This window comes from Hylaeus anthracinus, unplaced genomic scaffold, assembly GCF_026225885.1.
Source record: "Hylaeus anthracinus isolate JK02 unplaced genomic scaffold, UHH_iyHylAnth1.0_haploid 11989, whole genome shotgun sequence".
Taxonomy (NCBI): domain Eukaryota; kingdom Metazoa; phylum Arthropoda; class Insecta; order Hymenoptera; family Colletidae; genus Hylaeus; species Hylaeus anthracinus.
In genome coordinates, this window is record NW_026534337.1 from 11,934,640 (window position 1) to 11,957,898 (window position 23,259).

Genomic DNA, 23,259 nt, shown 5'->3' on the forward strand with positions numbered 1-23,259 from the left:
GTCCTGGAAATCTTTATATTTCTTCTGAAACTTAATAACGTTTCATGTTTATTCATGCATTATAATCACATTTGTACATTTGTTTTTAAGACTTATCAAACATATCACGCGTATATAAACGATTAAAAGATATAAAACATAAATAAAAAACGATGAAACATCGTGTAATAGCAAGGTACGAAGTAGAAATAGAAGTGTAAATCTCCATCGTAGAAAAATGTATATGAATGTAATATTCATACAAAGAATTCCGTTTTGGACGATAAATCGTATTGAATTGCTTCGTTCTTATACATTTCGATAGTCTGCAACAGAGAAACGTTCGTTAAATATATTCTATTGTTTAAATAATATAACTTACCTGGTACACTCGTCGCGAGCTTAATATTAGGGAGAAAAGGAAAAAATTACTTTCAAAGGAAAAATTAACAAATTTTACCGAGTCAATTTCGCCGTCCAGTCCAGCCACTTGCTTCTCGTGGCTGACTTTCAGCTTTTCCTTTTCACGGCCTTGTTTGATCTGCACGTTTTTCCTTTCCTGCATAAACTTCTTCGTGTTCTGCTCCTTCTTTTCGCGGATTCGACGGTCCTTGTCACCTTTTGACTTTAGCGCCTTGTCGTTCATTACCTCTTTGGCCGTCTCTACGGATATTTTCACTTGATTCGCGTTCATTTCTTTGATATCTCTGAAATTGAGACACAAAATCATATTATTTATAGGTTTTTCAGGTTTAAGAGGACATTTCACTGTGAACGCACAAAAAAAACCATATTTTCAATAATTTTTTTCTCAGGAACTATTGCATAAAATTGAATAAATGTTCTTTCCCCTCAAAGGTATGATTAAACTTTTCCGATTTTCTGTTTCAGATTACCAGAAGAGCCAAAATCACCTGCGCCAGCGGGTAACTTTCTTTTTTGCACATATGCATATTATTTTGTAAATAAATGACGAAATATTTTTTACCAAAAAGAAAATTTTTTTATTTACTTTCCTTAATCATACTTTTAAGGGGAAAAAAACATTCATTCAATTTTATGCAAGAGTTCCTGAGAACAAAATTATTGAAAATATATTTTTCTTTTGTGCGTTCACAGTGAAATGCCCCCTTAAACAGCCCCACAAATAAAGCGTTAATTAAAAGGGACGATATTCGATGTACCCTTCGAAGGACTAATTTGATCAAATCAACCTGTCCACGTACTTATCGTGTTTCGCTTGCAATTGCTTAACCTGTCCAGCCTGGACAACTTCGATTAATTTTTTGAACTCCTCCCTAGCAGTCTCCGTATGTGTCTTCAGCAACTCCCATTCCTCTTTCCTCTGCTTCTCCACCATGGCCGACCACTGCGCGGTCTGCTCGCTGATAACTTTCTTCACATTGGCATCCTGGATTAACGCGCTTTTGCTGCGAAAATCACGAGATTCGTCATTGTCAACCTTGTATTACCCACGATAAACAACAGAATTAATTTTCCCCAGGGCAATGGCAACGTTTCGATTACGTACTCTTTTCCTTTTACCAATTTATCGATGGCGGAGCAATGATTCTTCTGCATCGTTTGCCGTTCTTTCAGGTGCTTCTTCCTCATCGTGTCCAATTCCTTTTGCTGCTTTTTCCCGAGCTTGAAGGTTTTCTCCTTGCGTAGCGTGTCGATTGTGATCGGTTCCGGTTTGTACTCCTCTTCGATCGAAAACAGAAATTGAAAGAAACGTTGGCTCGTTCGGATTAAAATTAATTAAAATTGAAACTATGACGGCCGAGGGAAGTTTTTATCATTGAATCGACGTTTTCCGTCCCTTGGCCGTCGCAAACGAGATTCTCTTAAGTCTTGTACCCTTTTTAGCCTCCTCCTCTTTCTTCTTCTTGGCCTCGGCTTTCGCGTCGGTTTGCTCGATCCCGAGCCCTTTCATCGTCTCGGCTTGCTTCTCCGCTCCTTTGCCGAATGCGCCCGGATCGGACAGCATAGCCATAAAGTCTGAAAGCCGAGGTTTACCAGCTCGAATCGCAGTCATAGCCGATACACTTCTATTTTTGCCCGACTAAACCGCTTCAGATATTACCTTCGAATCCATCGGGCACGTAAATCTTCAGCTCGATGTTGCAGAACAACATCGGCAGTGCCATGGGGAAATTCGCCTCGGTTTTTAGCGAAATATGTCTGTAGCCAGCCTGAAGACCGTCCAGCGGTAAAATTCGTTGACCCAATAGTTTGCCACTCTCCTCGTATACGCCTGTGTAAACGATGGATAATGATAAACATCCTGGCAGTTCTGCCACGGTGGTTTTTCTTTGGGATGCTAAGTCGGTTGAATTATAATGTCGAGCGGAAATTAAGATAAGAATTACAGTGTGGAGGGTTGGAGGTTGTGGGGGTAATTAAGCCGAAAGCATTTGTTTATTTGATGCTTTGATTATTGAATATTATTATTCCGAATATGTACTGTGGGATAGTTATGTTAATTAACGATGATATTTTCCTTATGATAGTTTCATTCATCGTTTTTACTGTGATCTGTTTTTATTTATTTATTTAATGCAATTAAAACTTCTTTATAGAGATTACTTTGCTAATGACCTATTGTTTGTTGATGAAACTCATTCTTAGACTGAGAAGTAAGTAATAAAATAGTATTCATTGATATTAAGCTACATGTAAGATCGTTTTTGAAAATTTGAAGAGTGAGCGTGAGAATGGATACGTATAGAAATGTTACCGCTCACTAAGCCGCTCTTTGAGCGGTATTTAGTGGCGCCATCGGTGGGGAAACGCCCAAGTTTGTAGTCGAAATAGTTCACACTATTGCTACTAGATGGCGCAATTAACGAAAAGGTCGGTAATTGTTGCTGCATTTACAAATCTGATGCGGATAAATGTTTAAATAGCACGTTCAGATGATAGATTATAGTTTCATGAAGCAATAAACCGTACTAGTTGTGTATTTACGAAAAAAATAAAGAAAAATTGACTGAAACTATCGGTGGCGCCATCTTATAGGAACCATGGGAACTATCTTGGCTACAAAGTTGGGCGTTTTCCCGCCGATGGCGGCACTAGTATTAAAAATTGTATTAGTATTAGCCAACCTGTCTGTTCATTACTCACCCTTTCTACTTGCACTAATACTACCGAAGGTGCTACTGTATTACGTATTTGAATTGGTTCTAAATAATTATAATTACCAAGTCTAAGCACAGCCAAGTCTGGTAACACAACTTTTCGAAAGAGGAACGGCTCCTCGTTGTAAACTGGATTCAAACCGTTCGCAGGAACCATTCGTGTCCTAAATTCCTTTTTAATAGTGTCTGCCGGCAGACCGTACATATCTACTTCGACGTAGGTGCCCACTTTCTTGTCAGATAAGAATTGGCCTGCTATCACCTGGAAAACAGACGAAACTCGTTAATAATTAAATTTTAAATATCTTCAGAATAGGTTGTATAAATCGATTGAACCATAAGTATGAAGAGTGAAAATTAAAACAGAGAGATACTACATGCATAATAATTTAAAGTATTATTTTTTGCATAGATATACTTACTCGAACAGAACACTGCGCAGTGATGACACCATCCACGTCTTCAGAGAACGGATCGAAGATCTTGTCTGGCCTCCTCATGAATTCCGGTTTCAATAAATATCCAGTCGTTGCGTTGAATTCGAACTTTCCTTGGTTCAATTGCATAGGCAAGTCTGGCGTTTGGAAATTCAATGCCACCATCTGACAGCCTGCGTTCCAGAAGACCTAGTTCACCGAAAAGACAAAATTATTTCATAAGTCAATCAGGGCACCAGAATTCATCCCTTGGGTTAGAGCGACTCACCTGAGGCATGTAGTTTGAAGAATCAGCCCTTGTGCCTTTGGGATAGATTCGACTCATTTGACGTTTGTTGTAATTAACAAATTCCACGGCATTCGTTTTCAGATAATTAAGTGCGGCAGTCTCCGAGAACGAGGACATGTTGTGGTAGATGTTTTTCTCTGCAATAAAAATAGTATAATGCGGAGAAAAATATTAAACCACTTTGTGACCCTTTAACTTTTTTTGCTTAAATAAATTTTATTTTCGGAAAATATCACTGAACTTATGCGACCAAATCAATAGAAATTGGACGAATGTAGCTCGAACAACCCCTCTAAACCACCCTCTATCCTGTCCTTATATTATTATGAAAAAGGCTGTATTTTACATACTCTCTGCCGTTTCGAAGCTCTGGAATTTCACTGGTTGTGCATAATTAATCATGGAGGATAGCCAAGGATGGCACGCCATTGTGCTACCAGTGTACTGAATTGGTGGTGCTTCTCCTTCAGCGCCTCCTTCACCTGGTGCGCCTCCCTCAGCTGGCGGAGGTGCTTCAGGTGGTACTTCTTCCTAAAACGTCACGACGATTATTAAAACGAAAACAATATAAAAATTAGCGACGAAGATGTAGAGTTGTCAGTAACGAAATTTCTCGAAAACGAAAAGAAATTTTGTTTATATCTCTGAATAGCAGTTAAATGAAAATTTAAAATCACTCTTAAGTGTATGTTGTTCTACTCAGTTTGAATAAAATGAAATTGTACATGCAAGAATGAATTCTTAATCATTTTTCCGATTGCAGTTTCTCTACCACTGGTTTTAACGAAGCTGAAAATTGCAAAGCACTCCCGAGATTCTGATAACAAACATAACCGTAACGTTAAACCTTGGGTGGTGCTGGAGGAGCGTTTGGATCTTCAACCACTTCATCCTTCGCCTCGAATTGCCCGGAGCGGAATAACTCGAGCTCGACTTTCTCCACCTCTGGTTTCAGCCTCTTATTCTTGATTAGTATCTTGCGTTTCAGTGCGCTCGGGGGTGGAAGCGGATGTCCAGGCTCGAGCTGTACCAATTTACTTATGATTACAGAATAAACGTGTTTCTCGCTAGTTTATCGTTAGTTGGTAAACACAACGTTATTCGTTCCATAGTTCAGACGCTCTACTTTGATTATAAAACAATTTTAATCAAACAAATTTTACACACTTTTATTTTTTTGTTTTTATTATTACATGATTAAAAGAGATATTGAAGCGTTACATACTGGGTAGTCTTTGAGCGGTTCCTTCAGCAATAAATCGCCCAATATTTCGTCGCAGTATTTGGCTAATTTGTATTGCTGTTTGAGGCAGCAGTGGTTCTCGAAGCTCAAAATTATAGGGTACTCCGAGGTGACGAACGCGGTGTCTCTTAGGGCGTAAATAACGTCTTTGAAAAGAATGTCGGTGCACATGGCTTTACCGTGAGTTATTATTGGTTCTTCGTCTTCTCCCTTTCCGTCCCAGCAGTCGAGCTCCACACACCTGAAACGTAATAATCTAATTACCAAAGGTGCCTATCTCGTTTCGTTCACTACTTTAAATTCTATTTTGTTGTTGAAAGCAACAGAACGATATGAAATTCTAACGTGCGAGGAATCGTTTATATTTATTGTTTAAAGAGTAGAATGGGACATTTATATATGATTACCTGCAGCCAGCTAGCAGAACTTGTCTATACATTTCGACAGTACTTTTGCCACCGATTTGTCTACCACTTAGATATGTGTTGTGGCTCGAGTTGATATAGTAATGGGCGAGGGGTTGATCCATATCCATACATTCCTCCAGTTTATCCAAGAATACGGGTGCATTTTCATCCGACATCAAATAACGAATGAACCCGTCCTTGGTTAAAGATTCTGAACGTAATACATTACATGATTATGTTAGGATTTCATTTCGTACTCTATTATTTTTAATTACGCGATGAATAGAAAGTTCAAAAATTCGAACGTTTACTTGAAATCAACTTACTCGCAGCTTTCATTTTCTCATCCTCCTCGTAATCGTTGATTATTTCCGTGCATCGTTTCTCGTCATAAAGAGGATACAAGATTTCGTTCAGTCTAGGATCCCTCTGTTTCTCGTTCATGAATTGCACCAGCTGAGCCAGAGTGATCGACTCTGAGTGTCCTTTCGTGCTGGAACGTATCATTATTATAATAACTGCTGTTCGAAAGGGGTAGACGATTTGAAGACGCTTTAAGTATCAACACTATGCGGACTTACATTGATTGGAATAATTCTTCGATGTCATTTCGAGGACAAATTTTAAAGTATAAGGTTTTGAATTTGTCGAACGTGAAATCTTTCGGCTCAATTTTGTCACTCTAGAATCGAAAGAAATTTCTATATTTTTATACAAAACCAAATAGCTGTTCTAATATTTTCACCGAATTGCTTTTCATATTAAAGGGTTACATCTGTCTAGAAGCCTGAATCAAATTTAGAAGTTCACGAATCGTTGATGAAAAGGGTATGAGCGCTATAGTGCTGCTAAATTTTAATAAAAAAATACTTCTAGCTTCATCTATAGCCCGATGGAAAAAAAAGGACGAAGTCTGGAAATCTTACTTTTCCACTAGGTAAGCCTAAGTCAGAAAGACACTGATACACGAGTTTCTCAGTTTTTCCAGAGGCAAAAGTTTTGGATATAACTTTCACCGGCACTTTTCCTTTGGGATCCACTTGAAAACTCAATCTCATCCAACTGGTCAAGAAACAAACATATTCTAGTTTACAATTCAAAACTTATATTCTTTTTTATATAGTTTATATCATAAAATTTGAAAGCTTCATATTGTAATTTAAAATTAACCGACTATAACGCAGAAATCCGCTACATTGTAACCTAACCAGACTCGTGCAACTTTGTTATTATATAATACATACTGTTTCATCAGCTGGATCGTCGGACATACATTCGAAGCTTTGGTGTTGTGCGTGATTAATCGCAAACCGGCTTGCCAATCCTGAGGCAGTCAGATACATTGTTCAAGAATTTTTCTTTGGGTCAAAGGACTGTTGATATACCGATCTTTTTCATTATTATTATTACCTTAGCGGTTTGTGCGTCGGCACAAATAATGTGTTGATAGTGGATGTTCGTGTAATCGATGCCTGAACATATGGTTAGACTCTTTTCGTCTACCTGCTCCATCGTCCCGTGTTTACCCACTTTGTTGCACAGCTTTGGATCCTAGGCAATTTAATATATATTACTTGACAGGATATTCTAAGATATTTAGTACATATTATTTGACCTTGATGGAGGGGAACCGATCAACGTCAACCATGAGTCCTAACTTAGACCATGTTGATATTTTTGATTGAAAATTGGAAAAAATATTGTGTAGAAGACTTATATTAGACATTTAGTACTATCGAAACGCGGTGCTTCGCCCTAAAGAATCTTGGAAAAGGCTAATGACCCGAAGCACCTTGCCCAAAGGACACAGGATTAAACTAATTATTATAACGTTTACCTTTGGTGTGCCACCGTAACGAATGTCGCTCACTTGGGCCAATTCTATTACATCGCCATCCTGTTCATAAAATAAATCGATCACGACCTTCGATTTGTAATTTAATCAAGAAATATCTACAGTGAGCAATTTTAATATTTGAACGTTCCGCAATAATTACTTTATAGTTTTACCATAAGACTCGTCTACAAAATTATAAAGCGACAAATATTCCAGAGCGTTCAAATGTTAAATTTACAATAACACAAACAGTTCTCCTATCAATTTCTATCGATTCTACAGGTAAATTTCAAGGTTTCGATTATCAATACCTTGCCTTCGCTTTTCCAATATATAAAAAACCCATACTCGTCGACTTTGAACATGCAACTTGGCTCGAATTCCGTCGTTTCCTTGTCTTCGAACCATCGATCGAACACGGAGCCATTTCTCAGCAACTCCGGCACCTCGATTCGCCAATTGAACTCGAACTTCTTGGTCATGTTCCCCCAGTTTTCGCCCCGTCGGTGTACCTCGATTAGACGACTTGAAGTGAACTTGGGGTCGCATGAGACTCAAGTGACCGGACTCTGCCGCGAAACTCAGTCCCGTGACATAGGGTAACGCAATTAGTCAAATCCAATTTAACCTATGAGGATTCGTTGCGATCCAGTAGGGTTCGTCGCGTTACAGTTCTCTTCAGCTTATGTAACTTCACATGCAGGCGAAGGTAAATCGAAGACTCACCCAAACCGGAGTTTCCGAAAGGGTGTGCTTAATTAGAAAAATAGATAAGATGAAGAAGATGGAGGTAGAAATAAATAGTCAGAGTTCCAATGGTCCCAATCGGTATTTAATTAGTCCTTAAATTAGCGATTCAGCTAAACCTATTGAAAGGCATCGATTCCTAAATATTATAAACGGGCTAAAAAAATATATTTACAAACGACAGTGAGAATGTAATAATTTATTACAAGACTAATGCGCTCGAGGCGTTCGCATTGCTAACACAATTTGGTTTCCTTCAGCGGTGTTTCGCTGTCTTTCCGATTTCACACGCGACTTATCATCTTTGCTATCGGCGATTATTGTATCACGCGCCCAGTCACGTTGCAGTTAACAAGCTTACCCGGTCACTCTTCGTTCCATTTCGTTGCTTCGATCGTTGCTACTTATTCGATAAACTGTATAAGTGCGATATAACTGTTAACATTTGTACTCGTTTCTACTTAACGTTGTCTATATGGTACAGCGATTGTTAATTGCAGTGCGTTCGAATAAGTCTCTTCTACTTTCAATCGGTGCCATTTACATTATGATGTAACGTCGATGTACAGGTTGTACGCATGGACGATGACGAGACGAAGTACGCTACATTTATGTTACATAACAAGAATGAATAACAACAATAATTGTTCGCCTTGGAAAACTCGCTTCAACATTTTAGAAAATTGAAAAAGTTGAGGTTTAATCAATTTTAATGCACGTGGTGTACGCGTGAGGGATGATGAGTTGAAAAATGCTACATTAATGTTACATAATAAGAATGAATAACAACAATAACCGTAGTCTTTTTGAATACTTGACCTAAAATTTTCTACAACGCGAAAAACTGAGGTTTCGTCAGTTTCTCTGCGTCATTCTTGTTTTCCTTTCCTAAATTAACCGAATTTCGACGAATTGGACGAATTCGAATTCGAAAAAGTTGAACGTCTTATTCTTCGCAATTTAATCACGTGGTTACGGCGACACACCTCTGTGTAACGCGAGATATCGAGTGATCTTCTTTGCTCTCCTGTGTCATGTCTGAGGTTTTGGCAAAAGAATACTGGTGTTGAGCTGCATGGGGCTGCTCGTGTCATGTGGCAGGTCCTTAATTGCTTCGTCCTCGTAATTATGTATAGGCTCGGTGCAATATTCTTGGCCGCAAATCTTGCACGCCTCGAAGTGCGGCTTAATGGAATTTCGTAATTTCTGGAAGGTAAAATTTCGGGTTATAAACAAAGGATTGGCGAAGATTGTAAGCAATTAAAAAAGTGGGGTTTGGTTGTATTTACAAGTGCAATGTTTTGCTACTTTGATTCGAAAGAAGTTTCGTTCTGTAATTGCATGTTTAAAATTTAAAAAAGTTAGTGATCGAAAACGAAACTTCCGTTTTCATTATTATTTAATTCCATTATTGTCATTTTTTTTATTTAAAGACGATAATGTCGAATTAGGTGGTGCATCCTGTATATAGAAATTCAAAGGCGTTGGTGATGAATTGTCGGAGTTCGTGAGCGATGGCCTCTAATCAGTAGCGCGTACGAGGGTCAACGTTATCATTATCATACCTCTGCGCAAGTATTCCCGTTGGCTTTGACGAACTCGTAGATAGCAAAAGCTGGGATGCAAATGAGGGAAAGAGAAGATATCCCCCAGCCTATCGCCTCTGCCCACCACGGGTACTCGTACTCGCCGTTGTGGTAGGTCGGTGGTTCATAATCAATTAAGCTGAACACCCACACGGCCTGGAACAGTCGATGATTTATGCTGTTGTACCGTCCAACCAACATTTATTAGTGACGCACTGTCAAATCGTTGCTACTGATAAGGACATTATTGCGTAGACGAATTTCCTTGAATTGATTTCGAGTAAATCGAAAAATTAACCAAAGTACAAGCTCTAGCATTCTCACGTCTATCTTTGACTCCTTACCATGATTAGGAGAGGCGCAGCGATCAGCCAACAGAACCGGAAATACGCAGAAGGCACTCGTCCGGTCATTTCCTTCACATTGTTGCAGAGTCGTCGCACACCGTAACACCAGGATATAGCGATCACCTCGAAAAAGGCTAGAAACATGATCGATATCGAGGCTGCGTAGTGGTCTATCAATTGGAAGAAGTATATGCCACCCTGCAAGTAAATGGTATCATAAAAGTAGTCTGCTTTCCACCTGACCAATATTATTGGAAAATTAAAAGATAGTACAAGAAAATTATTTTGTAACACGATTTTTTATTTGTTTAGATTTTAGTGCAAAGATATCTCCACTGTATCGTACATATCAGTAAGAGTTCTTTTACCTGTGTGATGTTGGGTAGACCGAAGAGAAACGATATGACGCATACTAGAAGTACTAGCATTTCGTGGCACACGAGATGACGCTTCACCCACTTTGGGAAGCCATCTTGTATCGACGTTACAACCACCTCCACTATCGCAAACTGGAATTTAAAAAAGAAAATCAATGAATTTTAATATTTTGAACATTCAGATATCGGACTTCTTATTTTAATTTATTAAACCTCCTATAGCATTACTAATAACGAAGAAAAAGCGAAACATGAGTTGTTCACCTACCTGGCTGTTCAACGAAAGGCAGACTAGCATAAAGAAAAATAACACGGCCCACAGTTGCGATGCTGGCATCTTGGCTAGCGCTTGCGGGTAAACGACGAATACCAGGCCAGGTCCTTGAACGGAAATTATGATTTGTCTATAAAATTGCAGGAGAAGTTAATCCGACGATTTATCGAGGTAGGGAATGTTTTGTCATTTGGCCCATGAAGAAGCCAGGTGTAACGCTCGTGCAAAAACACTAAAGTGTCTCACTAAAAGGACACGTATTATACTTGGAAGTCTCAGTTTAGTATCAGCCATGAAAAATCGTGAAAGATTAAAACGTCGTAACGTACCATCTGTCAGAACTGCCTCGACAGACATATTCTGTTCCAGGGCGATGTTACCGATGGTGGCAAACGAGAATATTCCAACCAGCAGGCTGCTGAACGCGTTTATAAGCGAAACCGCAACGCTATCCACTAGGATGGTGTTGTGGAACTTGTTATAACTCGCGAAACATATCATCGAGCCGAACGCTATGCCAACGGAATTGAAGATTTGAGCAGCAGCGTTGATCCATACCTAGACACGACAGAACAGTCCCAACGGGGAACATAAGTCTCATCGTTTCTGAATAAATTGTAGCGATCGTGTCTTATCCCTTGTCGATATTTAAAAAATGAAATATCGGAGTTGCTAGCAATAATTAACATTTGTTGAATTTCTAATCGAGATTTAAAATCTGAAGGAGCAAGTCACCTTTGCGTCGCTTAGTAACTCCCATCGAGGATGAAAGAAGAATTGCAGACCCTTTTCAGCACCTTCCAGAGTGAGAGACCTCGCGAGGAAGACGACGATAAGGATGAAAGGTAGGGTCGCAGTAATGTATCTGACCTGGGCAGATGACTTTATAGACTTCCAGACGGAGAAGTACACTAGGATCCACGCGGTAATTAAACACGCAACTAATTCCCATCTCAGTGCTCCAGACTCTTCGATTCCTTTGCTGATCTGGAGTACCTTGTTGCTATGTCACCAAAAGAAAAAGGCATCACGATTAGAAATTGATGTAGCAAGTGCACTCGAACAGTTTTACGCTCTTCTTCGGCAAACTTTTACCTTCGGCAGTAATAATTACAAGAATCTTTAGTAATAATAATTACTCGAAAAATTCTTCTGAAGGTGTCCTTGAAGCGTTAGGACGAGTTCGATTGTCAGTGATGCTGTAGGTGGGCAACCAGCAACCTAACGTGTTCCACGAGTTGTCACAGTCGGACCAAGGTTGCTTTGCTCTGAACGCGGCAAAGAAATAATATATAGCGTAGGCTATTATCACATTATGGTAGGTTGACATCAAAAACGATATTACCACCGACGACAAGCCAGCTCCTGTTTGAACAAACAAAATCAAATCACTTTCATCTCCGGGGACAGGCGACGGGTTACTGACATGCTTGACCAAACACAGAGAGCTGGTTATACTGATTGCAGCGTTATAAAAGAAAAATCGTTATACAAACATACTTTCGCAAGTCCTTCTCTGTATCAAACTAGCACATCGGATAAAAGGTTTGAGAAAGTTTAGGATTGAATTTTAATTTCTACTTCGATACATGTTTTAATTAAAAGTAAAGCGTAGGTTCAAAGTAGAAATTCATATGTACATTTTTTTTTTTTTTTTTGGTGTATTTCGAGCGTTATTTTGTAGAATGAAGAGCATTATAAGAAATTATTGTTTTACATAAATCTAATTCATAGGGTACCTTTGAACAAGGGACAAATTTGACCGAGAGCACCAATCGGTCCTCGTCGAGTGAATTGTCCAATACTGAGTTCCATGTACAACAGTGGCACTCCACAGACGAAGAGAATTAAGAAGTAAGGTATCAAGAACACACCTGAAAATTATAAACGAAGACATCATATTTGATTTCATATTTGTTGAAAAATTCAAGAATAGTTTTATGTCGATACTTCACGAGTTTATTATAATCCAACTGTATTAATGTAATTGTACTAATATAATCATCATTATACAAGGTCAGAACAATCCACATCCAAACACTGTTATTCTCCACCAATTCTGACATATTTCCATAGGGATTATAACGAGATTAAAAATCGTTCGCATGGAAAATCTTTCACAATTTAACTAATTGGAAATTTAATGAATAACGTTTGTTAAAATTTGCAATTGAAAAGTACATTTCAGTTCAATTTATTATTTAAACCAGTAATAGAGTATGAAATCCAATCCCTATTACGGATTGCTAAATTGCAGAGGTACACGTAATTTGTTATTTTATTTTCGAAACCTTCGACACGCGCCAAAGCCCAAGCGCCCCCCTTCTAGCCTCTTCACGTTCAAGCCTACTTGCTCGATGAATAAAAACCGTCGTTACTAAATCTGTCTGTAATATGGATTTATTAAAGGTTGCATTAAACACGACTCGTACGTAATAGTACTCAACGTTAATCGTCATTCTGTGGGCAGTAACAAGGTCACTGGATGTAACTCTTTATTCGCAATAAACGATGATCGCCGTCCCGTGGACTACGACTTAATTTGGGCATAACCATTTAGTCCGACCAAATTGTAGAAATATATTCACGCTCCACTCAAAACATCGTAAACACATTTCTTTTACTTTCCGTTATTACACGCCCTTCTTCATACTCGGTAGCTTCATTCAAAATTCATTGGCAATTCTCTAGATTAATCGTTCAGGAAACGTTATTTTCATTTTTTCAACATTATAACAAAATTTTACTCGTTATTTTAATCAACATTTTGCCAAGAAATACTAGTTTATGCGAGTACTAATTCGCTGCAGAAATTCGATCACGATTCTCAGATATTGCGACGATTATTGTTTCCGGTTGTGACACTGAAATAATTCGTGCCGCGTCGGTGAGCCTCACGCGTATGTTAATTAATTCCACGAATGACGAACCGTGCTAGTCGAACAAATCAGACAGCATCCTCTGATTTGACTTCGTAATGCACGATATAACACGATTACCGAAATGATCGTTTCTATGCATGCGGTACCCCAATAATGATATCTTCTGCGTCCCTATTTGTAATCTCCCTCACCGCTGACCAGCGATGGCATCAACTTCAATGCAAATTTGCGAGCTCAACAATCTTGATAGATTCAGTACCAAATGTATTCTGTACATAATTCTCAACAATCTATGCTCGACAAATTAAACAAAAAGCCTCAATTTCGACTGAATAATTAGAAGTGCTAGAAAGTGATCCTTTCCCTCTAAAATGATTGAAAACCACCGCATGGGAAGGCCTAGGAGCGCTTTGTTATTGAAAAGAGAGCGGTAATTTATGGCGCCGAAATCAGATCATGCCACCCGCTCGGGGTTTTCCGGTTGGCCAATTCAACGAACGGTTGGTCGAAATGATACTCCACCGATTATTTCCACCGGTGTCATTGAAATCATTTACGATCTGCGCTGGTGTAGCTACGTTCCGGCAAGGTCATGTATCAAGTTCCGCGAGCAGATTGCGCCACGTCCGGACTCTGTCGAGATGCTTTCAGACTTTGAAAATTAGCGGCAACACGATACGCACTTGTGTTACGGCCTGGCGAACAGAGAGAGAACGTCTGCCCTTGCTCTCGATGTACAGGGTGTAACCCCTTTTTCTAGGGCCAACTGGACTTAACTGGACCAAACACCTGACTCACACAACGTTTTAACTTATTTTCTTCAAAATATATCTTCTTCAAAATCTATCTTACGAAATATAAGTTCGGTACTGTTATCCAAATGCTTCGAGTATCGGAGCTACATAATTCCCGTCTATTTTTCGAAAATCTAGCTCGTTTTTCGCGTTAGCGGCTCGCGATACAAAGAATAAACACGTACTCTTATCACTGGCACACTAATCGTGCCAGACGTATGTATGTCACAGCAGCGATGTAGCACGTACAAATTTGTTTTGAACGAACATCTGTTGAAAGTGGTCTGGTAAAGACGTTCACTAGCTGAGACGTGTTCTCTTATGGTTGCGAGAAAATCTGTAGATCGCAAATAAGATATCTTTGTTCCATAGATTGCAAGAGCGTGATCTTCGTGGGAGTGTTTAGTTACCGCTGCGTGCGTGGCGCTAAACGTTTCTAACTTTGTGGAAATCAATTCCAATTAAGAAGGGAAGTCTTTTGTTGAAGTGCCTCTCGTATAAGTTATATGACTTTTGTATGTTTTACCAAAAGTAGAATTAATATCGTACTGATACTCTGATATCGAATATTAATAAAACATCGTTTTTATATTAGGTTTTGATAACTATGTGAAAGTATCAGTATTATTTTTATATCAGATCATTGTCAATAGCAGGCTCACACTTAGAAATAATTTTATCTATCTATATAAACTATATATCGACACTCACCGCCGCCACTTTTGTAGCATAGATAGGGGAACCTCCAAACATTGCCAAGACCAACAGAATAGCTGATACAAGCAAGGACAAATTGCACTTTGTTTGCCCAATGGGGTCGTCTGGGCTGTCTGTAGTCTCCAGGGTCTTCAGCATCTGCATCGTCGAAGCTGGTGCACACGGACAGGTCGTCCTCGAATGATCTGAAATCGGATGTGGGTCAGCTTTGAATGCGTGCACGTTGAATCGTCCGATGAACGCATAAAATTGCAGATTTTATGACGCAGTGGAACATCGATTATCCCAAATAATAGAGAAACGTGATATTCGGATAATTAACGTTTTCGGACCAATGAACAATTGCATTCCCAGAGAGGGAAGGATTATTCGAATTGTTTGATAGAGAATACGCTATCGTCGAAATTGAACAGAGCACTTTAGAGGAAATTAGAAAAATTCGAAATAATATATGGTTGCTTTGACAGATAAGTTGGGACAGAGGGTGAACAATTTATTGGTTTCAAAGTATCATTTATCCAAAACTGAATTAATAGGTGTTTATTCATTTGAAAATATAAATTTTAGTAGAATATTAACTGCAGTGAGAGTGAAAGAATTCAGAGATGTTTGAAGAATTGAAAACCGATAACGAAATAGTTAGGAAATTTCCTACACAGTCCCTCGTCCAGTTTCCTTTCAATTCCTTGATCTGACCATTCCACTATGCTGATGAAACCACCTGACACTTGTCAGAATCGAATTCAGAAGATTGCTATATTTTTTTCATCGTTAATCTCGAGCGATATTAACGCGTTTCTTGGCTCGTTTCGCTGATCGTTACAAAACAGCTGAAACGCGCCACACATAAATTATATATTTAAAATACGTTCAATTTCCATAGGACACGGGATGAACAATATTATGCGAGTCATTGCATATTTATCGACTACTCGCCTGTCGATCTGAACAGCAACACGCCTTCTGTCATATGCGACAACCATAATGTTCGCTCGCGACGCGTTACACGAAACGTTCGCCGGAACATAAAACCGCGAAGCGTCGCTTTTCAGCTCGAGGACGTGTTTGATTTCTGTTTTTCGTGATTTTTACATGTTCCTACGTTGGCGAAATTTGCGACTAACCAAGAGTTGTGAAATCAGAAGCTTTGCTTTGGGGGAAAGGAGCTCAAATATGTAATAATATATAACTGAATCTTTGTTTACTGATTCTTTACATCCGTGCAATAATTGTAATACACATATATTTATTAAATATTTTATCTTTCCTAGCCCTCTGTGAGTCCCTCTTTCCTTTAGAGTTGCCCTTGGAAACTTGTTACCTTTAATCATAGAAGCCCAAAAATTTCGGATCAGACTTATCGCGTTGATTTATCGAAATCGTTAAGAATGACGTTGAAAAATTCACCGTGCCCCGTTCGCCTGATAAACGTTACCAAGAGAAGAGAAGAGAAAATCGGCGCCGTAAGTCGCCCTTATTATGATTAACGATCGTGGGAAACTGGAGGGTACAAACGAAGCGACGAAGGACCTTGACACTCGGTTTATATAAGCAGCGCCGTACGTAGAATAATTTTTACGAGTTTATCGCGTCCCCATGGTTTGCGACACGGCAGATGCAAAAAGGATGTCGCGCTATGACGGCGAGAGTTATGGCAATTGACGGGGCCGGCTAATAAACACGGCACACCTGTGTAAATTCCTGGATATTTCACAATTCAGAAACAATGGGTAATGGACAAGCGTGCGGTAGGACAACAATAGTAAATTATCTACCATCGATGCGTCATTATTAAATTTCGGAAACCGATACTTCATGGTCGCTCAGGTATATGTATCAGAAAAGTCCGATGCAGATGTCTTTGAAGAGATACGTATTTTTAGCTGAATTTTATTTGTTTGTATTCATTGGAATTTTGGAATTTACTCTAAGAAAGGCTATAGTGAACTCCATATTCATAAAGAATATTTTATTTCATATGCTTATAGTAAGAATAATCAAACTTGAGAATTATAGATCACCAGGTATTTCCTTCTAAAAGTGTTGAAATGCATAATTTGAATTAAATTGTTAACTTACTTTGAGAATGTCTTTAATAAATCACGAGAACTATTTGGATGAGATATGATTTTGTGTTGACGATAAGTTCGTAAATCATTTATTTTCGAGTTTTTGCTATATGAAATTGTCATTATTTGTTGACACAGAAGCGAGATCGTCAATAAACAACTAAATAGATAAAATTAAGCTCTCCATCGTCCAATGAATACTCTTCTCGTAACACGTTATCGGTGATAACCTGCAATAAATTTATCGGAATTGTCTCTTTGAAGATATATGTAATACTAACGATAATAGTAATTACGCCTTTCTTGGTGATATCTTCGTGCGAAATTACAGAAACAACATGTATGAGAAGGATTTCTATTTAACGACGAGCAATCAATTAAACGATTCTGCAAAATTTAACTGTGAAATATTATTACCTATATTTAAAAAAAATTTTCCTACAAAAGTAATCACTACCACAAACAAAAGTAAGGAAATTCTCAATAATGCAGAGTACACTTTACGAATATAAATATAAATCTCAGAAACAATCGACTACAATAATCATTTCCAGCAAAATTAAAAACGAAGAAATTTCCTTTACAAAAGTGTCACGTGTTGCTTCCACGCAGCGATAATGATAATCCCAAGCGGAGCCGTCTAAATGCAGAGGATTACGACAGGTGATTAAACGAGGTGTTCCAAGCGGAATTCATTAACGCGTCGTATAGAAACATCGAATGTGGAGCAGCGATTACGGTCCTTTAAACGGTCCCGCTACGATTTCAATGGAAGAAGCGGGGCAGCTACAACAATATACCGCATGAACACCTACTTGTAACAAAAGTATGGTCTTACATTGTACACCTATTATCCACTTACGTCTCTGGGACAATACGCTGGAATTGCAGTCCCTGGATGACGAGACCACGCTTCGCAAGCAGTTCGGACGTATGCGGCATCTCTTGTCACCGAAATCGTGACTTAGACAAGCATAACAGCTTGGCTTCCACTCTCGCCGTGTTTTAAACAATTGCGACCGAGATGAGGATGTTCCACCCGTTTGTCAAATTTCACTAAACTCCAGCTAAACGTATTTACGTCGCGCTCTTGGCGAATACTGCTCGTCGTTATTAGTCTGTGGACTAAATTACACGATATTTTCGCACTGTGAAGTTATTTTTGAGAAGTTAATTTTTTTACCGCACTGCTATCAAGACGCTAAAAATAATGTCGAAAGTATCCCAAAAATATCTTTGGAAGAATATCTCAAGAATTACTGGACTTGGCGTAAAAATAGTTATTACTCGAAATAGAGATAAGGACATTTTCTATAGAAAACATATTATATGTTTTCTTTGTATAGACAGTGACATCACGTGAAGAACGATTTAGAGCACTAGCGGTCGAAACAACTTGAACTCAAAGCTAAACCGATCGAGATTTCGTCGTCGAGAATCTTTCCTAGTCGCGTTTCACGAGTTATTTGAACGAGAACGGTTGGAATTCTTATTTTTATGCAACCAGATGACGAAACCAAGTGTTCGCTACTTTGCCGTTGTTTGGTCTCCTCGTTAGACTGCATTTGCAAGGCATGTGTTAAGCGTGAAATCTGAACGTCGATCTTGAACATTTGATGAAAATATGCTCCATGCACAGCGGTCTTATCACCTAAAGCAAAACGCCCTCAGGACAGACGCCCTCATGAACCAATGAATTTACGAAAAAAAAAAAAAAAACGAAGCATTATCTAAAGTATGCCTCCTAACGCGCTTAACAGAAGTCTCAACCAAGGATTACCATATTCCCCACCTGTCCGAGTTTGGTCACATGCGAAAGCACACAACAACAACAATCAATCATCTCCAACTACCGTCGCCAATTACCCATTATCTCCGAGCAACATCTCGTTCGATAAGCCACCTAACATTCGCGATAACACCTATCTTATCCCCTAGCCCTCGCCATCTTCCAACCAACCTCCTTCATCCTCCGAGCCGATCCTTCCATCAATCCGCCGATCCTCGATTCTCGATACTCTCCTAAGCTCCAAACGAGCGTAAAGACATCTAACGAAACCGCAGACGCTCCCCAAGGCGAAGAGGATCCGAGGAACATGATTCATAGCCCGCTCCTTCCGACGCCTCGCGTCGAAACGCGCACGTTAGGTAATGTGGCTCACTTACGGCGGCGGATGTACCATGTTAAGCAGCTCCGACGGCGATGTGGGAACTCTACGTATCGTGAGCTTCCGGCCGTCGGAAGAGCCCATGCCGATCGATGCCAGAGACCGTATGGAGACGGAATCGGGGAACGCCCGGACGTGGGATTGCCCGTTCCCGTCGGCGAAGACAATCGACGCCCAGCTGGCGGCTGGCGGATGGTACTGGTGCTGATGGTCGTCCATCGTCGGATTAGACTTGACGGATCTCACGCTGGAGCAACGATGGCGTCCACCGTGAGGATCGATCCCTCTGGCGAACCTCAGCACACCTTGGGGGTTGTCGCGGCTGGATGTCAGTCTAGACTCGAATTGGCCAGGCTGGTCGTTGAATTTGTATTGCTGCAGTCGATAGGATTTCTCGTGGATGCTGCCGCTGCTGTCGTGTCGAGGGATGCTGCCTCTTTTCAAACCGTTGCAGCTGGCTGACGCGATCGCGATCTTGCGACCAGGCTCGACGGCGGACAGCAAACGACCCCGTTCCTCGGAAGGTGTATCCGAGTCGGCGTCGTGATGGTGTTGCTGCTGATAGTGCCTGTGTCCTGGACTGGTCGACTCAGGATTCACCTCGTCGGACGCGTCCTCCTCCTCTGGCATCGTGCTCATCTTGCGCACGCAGCTGCTCTGCTTGCCGATCACGCTCTGGAGACGGCCGCTGTTGCCGTGCGGGTTCGTCTTCGCTGGGATCGCGTTGTCCCTGTCGTCGGCGTCGACGCTGTTGTTGCTGCCCGTGGCATTCATGATGGCATAGCGATCTAGCGACAGAGACGAGAGAGAGAACCGTGAGCGTGGCGAGAGAGAGGGGGCCAGATCGGGAAGACGGAGAAAGAGAGAGGGAGGAATTCACGCGGAATGCTTGAACGGACTTCCGGTTGTTTCGAACGACGCGAAGGAGCGCGGATATTTCCCTGATTCGAGCGGAGGGGCTCGTGAGAAACGTCTACGTGACCTTGGTTTTTGGAGAATTGCGTGCAAAATGGTATAATTAGAAATTAAAAGGGAAATGCAATATTTGTATGTGAATTGTAGGGGTTGATTCGCGAATAACTACAGGTAAATAACAATTATGGTTGATAGTATGTTTGGAAAAAAAATTATCATTTTAGAAACGAAAGTTATTTATGAATCAGATTAATATATTTTGAAGTGGATTATATTTTATTACAGGGATGGCGAAACCTTATCGTGATCAAGTGTCAAACGTTCGTTTTAAAATATTGATAAATATAAAATATGATGACTTAGCATATCGACATAGATATGCTAGTAATATAAACGTGCATTTCAAATAGATAATCGTTTGGAAAAATCGCTGCATGTCACGTACCATAAAATCAATTTTATTCAGAATTCAACTCCGAAACAAATCCTATCGCGTGTCCTAGCTTTGCCACGGACTAGTAGGTCCCGGACAGTCTTTACCGTAATTTCTGGGGCATACCGAGCCGCAGCTCCGACTACCAACGGAGGTAGCAGCATGAATTTTACTTTCCACGAAAGATACAAACACGAGAAGATAGCCTGGGGTCCACCAGATCTGCGTCACGGTAGGGTCAATCCTCTTTCTCTCTCTCTCCGTTCCTATCGCACGAATCGTTGCTCTTCAGCGACGATGTCATTGATAAACACCTCGATTGCAACGCGAACGCGTTTACAGTTATCCGCGGAGACGCTACATAGGTGTAATAAAAGAGTGCGCCGAGATAAAGCGGCATCGAGAATGCCGGTCGAGGTAACGTTGAACAATGACCTATAAAAACCGATGTTCTCATCATTCGACGAAATTGAGACACGTACGAGCTGAATAAAAACATCGGTTCCGAGGCGATAGAATGAATCATTCGGAGTCAAATCGAACGCGAGCCTCTATCCGCGCGACGGGAACGTGGACACGACGACTATGTGAGCACGAGATCCACACAACACAGCGAATAACTGGACGCGTCTCGCGTTTCCGTTACGCAGCACAAGATTTCGGTATTTCGAAGGTATTTCGCGTGGAATGAGATTCCTTCGTCGAAAGTATGACATATTCGAGTATAGTTGACGAGATGGACCTACTTCGAGAAGGATTCGGAGTGGGTCCAGCGCTGTGAGCCACGAGGCGACGTATCGGTTAATAGCCGATATTATCTAATAATACATTAGTGTAGCAACACTTTCTCAACGCGATTCTACTCGATGAAGGTTTCTCATTCTCCGTACGCGTGGTACCAGTGTTAGATCACATGTTACCAAGAATTAAGTACCTGTCAGATCGAAGAGGATCCCGCGCGAGCCGATCGCATTCCAACGAAGTCACTCAGACCCATCGATGCTTGCAGGGCTGATAACAGGGCTGATAACTGGACCACGCCACGGTCCACGTGGATCCCTGACGTTCGTGATTAACGAATGCCAGCGGTTGGTGTTTTGGGAACCGCCACGGTGACCGGAACGGTACGTCGCTGCGTCTGCACGCGATTGCGATACGTCGTCGTCGCGTCGCGACGGCGTTGTGTACGCCGATCGCACGTCACCAGCAGTGACACACACGCACGCCTATCGCGTTTTTTCGATCGGCAGCGCCTTCACACGGCCGTCACTGGCACCAGTGATACCAGTATCGTTGGGACTCGGACCTGACGCGCCTGACTCGGTGAACGTCGTGGATACTCGCGAGGCCGGTGCCCCTGCCGTACTGTCCCACTCTGCGTTTATTATGTTTGCCGAATACACCGCTGATTTGCTAGATCGTTACTCGGTTAACTTCAGGATTAGATCGAGGGTTGATGCGGTAGTTGTTCGGATAATAGAGGCCCACTAATAGAGACCTCCACGACTCGACCATGGTTTAGATGCATCTATGTAAATAATATTTAGATGCACATATATAAAACAGAAAGTAAATTATAGCCGAGGCTTGTGGTATCAAAACTAAATTCTAAAAATAGCGTATTACAAAAGGATTATTTCAATATTTAAACGGGTTGCGTCGAGATCGTGGTCTCGATGTATCGCGTTACAGTAGAGTTGCCCGTGCCTGAACATAGACGACCCATTCTACTGCGGTGTCTGGCGTGCCAGTAGAAGAAGCGCGGATGCCCAATAACATAAATGGAACTTGGCTTCTATAAAGTAGTCTTCGATAAAGTAATTTTTAACAATCACTGCAATCCATTTTAGTGGTTCTTAGAATTTCTATAATAAATAAAATACGAATTGGATATAATTATTTCAAACGTATTCGAAATATGGATGGATAAGTATTGGAAATTTTGGAAATCTACAACTATAATCCAACTACAATAACAACGATGATAATAACGATGAATAATTTCATTAATAGTAAAACTGTTGATTTTTTTTATAACAATTTAATAATACCATGAAGTAATAGTAATAATGAACAGTTAAATAAATAAAATTAACGGATACATTCCTAACGAATAAATTCAAACTCCGAATAAACCTGTATCATTCTGAATAATAAACCAACGCACAAATGTGCACACTCATAGCACCGCTTACTTACTTCCACGCATTCTGTAAGTCTCTATATCTAAATATTATACTTAAACTGACGTTCCATAGATTCTTCCGTTCCTAGAATATCATTCAACACCTCGTTACATCATCGAAGCGTATAAATGACAATATTTTATTTGAATGCCTAGAGTTATAGCTCCTGGAACGTGTTCCTGTCAATCGATTGCTCGTAAAAGTAAAATGTAGAATCGTAAAATTCAATCACATCGATCACAAGTTCCTATAAGCGATGTTCCTAAAATACAGCAATTACAATACATTTTCCGAAGAAATGTAATACGCGCTTTTCATTCTAGTGGTACGCGAATTTCTCAATACTTTCATTCGTACTCGGCAATTCACTCGTGTAAATCGAAATTTTCTTGGCATTTGTACGCAAGTGTACACATGCTTGATGACTCG

At 40.3% G+C, this 23,259-nt stretch overlaps 2 protein-coding genes across 4 annotated transcripts; both read right to left on the minus strand.

Moving 5' to 3' along the window:
• Positions 1–35: 35 nt before the first annotated feature.
• Positions 36–7,906, minus strand: LOC128888206 (1-phosphatidylinositol 4,5-bisphosphate phosphodiesterase-like). 2 transcript variants are annotated; one of them, XM_054144890.1, is made up of 20 exons: positions 7,647–7,906; positions 7,336–7,395; positions 6,909–7,049; positions 6,743–6,822; positions 6,425–6,560; positions 6,080–6,180; positions 5,825–5,991; positions 5,499–5,709; positions 5,074–5,332; positions 4,696–4,872; positions 4,199–4,379; positions 3,828–3,985; positions 3,545–3,748; positions 3,186–3,384; positions 2,066–2,236; positions 1,840–1,980; positions 1,511–1,685; positions 1,206–1,409; positions 440–686; positions 36–305 (listed from the first exon to the last, which is right to left on the minus strand). In XM_054144890.1, exons 1-20 carry the CDS (start codon positions 7,815–7,817, stop codon positions 237–239), a joined length of 3,252 nt encoding a protein of 1,083 aa, XP_054000865.1. In that variant the 5' UTR covers positions 7,818–7,906; the 3' UTR covers positions 36–236. The 2 variants fall into 2 exon arrangements, with proteins under 2 accessions (XP_054000865.1, XP_054000864.1); XM_054144889.1 differs by having other exon boundaries at positions 36–686.
• Positions 7,907–8,145: 239 nt separating this feature from the next.
• Positions 8,146–21,862, minus strand: LOC128888208 (sodium- and chloride-dependent GABA transporter ine-like). 2 transcript variants are annotated; one of them, XM_054144893.1, is made up of 12 exons: positions 21,579–21,862; positions 19,295–20,084; positions 15,054–15,244; positions 12,406–12,540; positions 11,806–12,031; positions 11,402–11,669; positions 10,996–11,224; positions 10,661–10,773; positions 10,384–10,524; positions 10,013–10,213; positions 9,648–9,824; positions 8,146–9,288 (listed from the first exon to the last, which is right to left on the minus strand). In XM_054144893.1, exons 2-12 carry the CDS (start codon positions 20,068–20,070, stop codon positions 9,115–9,117), a joined length of 2,631 nt encoding a protein of 876 aa, XP_054000868.1. In that variant the 5' UTR covers positions 20,071–20,084; positions 21,579–21,862; the 3' UTR covers positions 8,146–9,114. The 2 variants fall into 2 exon arrangements, with proteins under 2 accessions (XP_054000868.1, XP_054000869.1); XM_054144894.1 differs by lacking the exons at positions 19,295–20,084; positions 21,579–21,862 and adding an exon at positions 17,991–19,267.
• Positions 21,863–23,259: the final 1,397 nt, after the last annotated feature.

Excerpts from the sequence above, each read along its gene's own strand:
- LOC128888208 (XM_054144893.1), bottom strand. The coding sequence starts at position 20,070 with ATGAATGCCACGGGCAGCAACAACAGCGTCGACGCCGACGACAGGGAC. Across the intron at positions 15,245-19,294 it reads AACATGGTACATCCGCCGCC|ATCATTCGAGGACGACCTGT; the intron begins GTAAGTGAGCCA and ends ATCCGATTTCAG. Across the intron at positions 11,670-11,805 it reads CCTTCAGAAGAATTTTTCGA|CAACAAGGTACTCCAGATCA; the intron begins GTAATTATTATT and ends TTGGTGACATAG.
- LOC128888206 (XM_054144889.1), bottom strand. The coding sequence starts at position 7,817 with ATGACCAAGAAGTTCGAGTTCAATTGGCGAATCGAGGTGCCGGAGTTG. Across the intron at positions 4,873-5,073 it reads AACCGCTCAAAGACTACCCA|CTCGAGCCTGGACATCCGCT; the intron begins GTATGTAACGCT and ends AAATTGGTACAG. Across the intron at positions 3,385-3,544 it reads CTGCGCAGTGTTCTGTTCGA|GTGATAGCAGGCCAATTCTT; the intron begins GTAAGTATATCT and ends TCTGTTTTCCAG.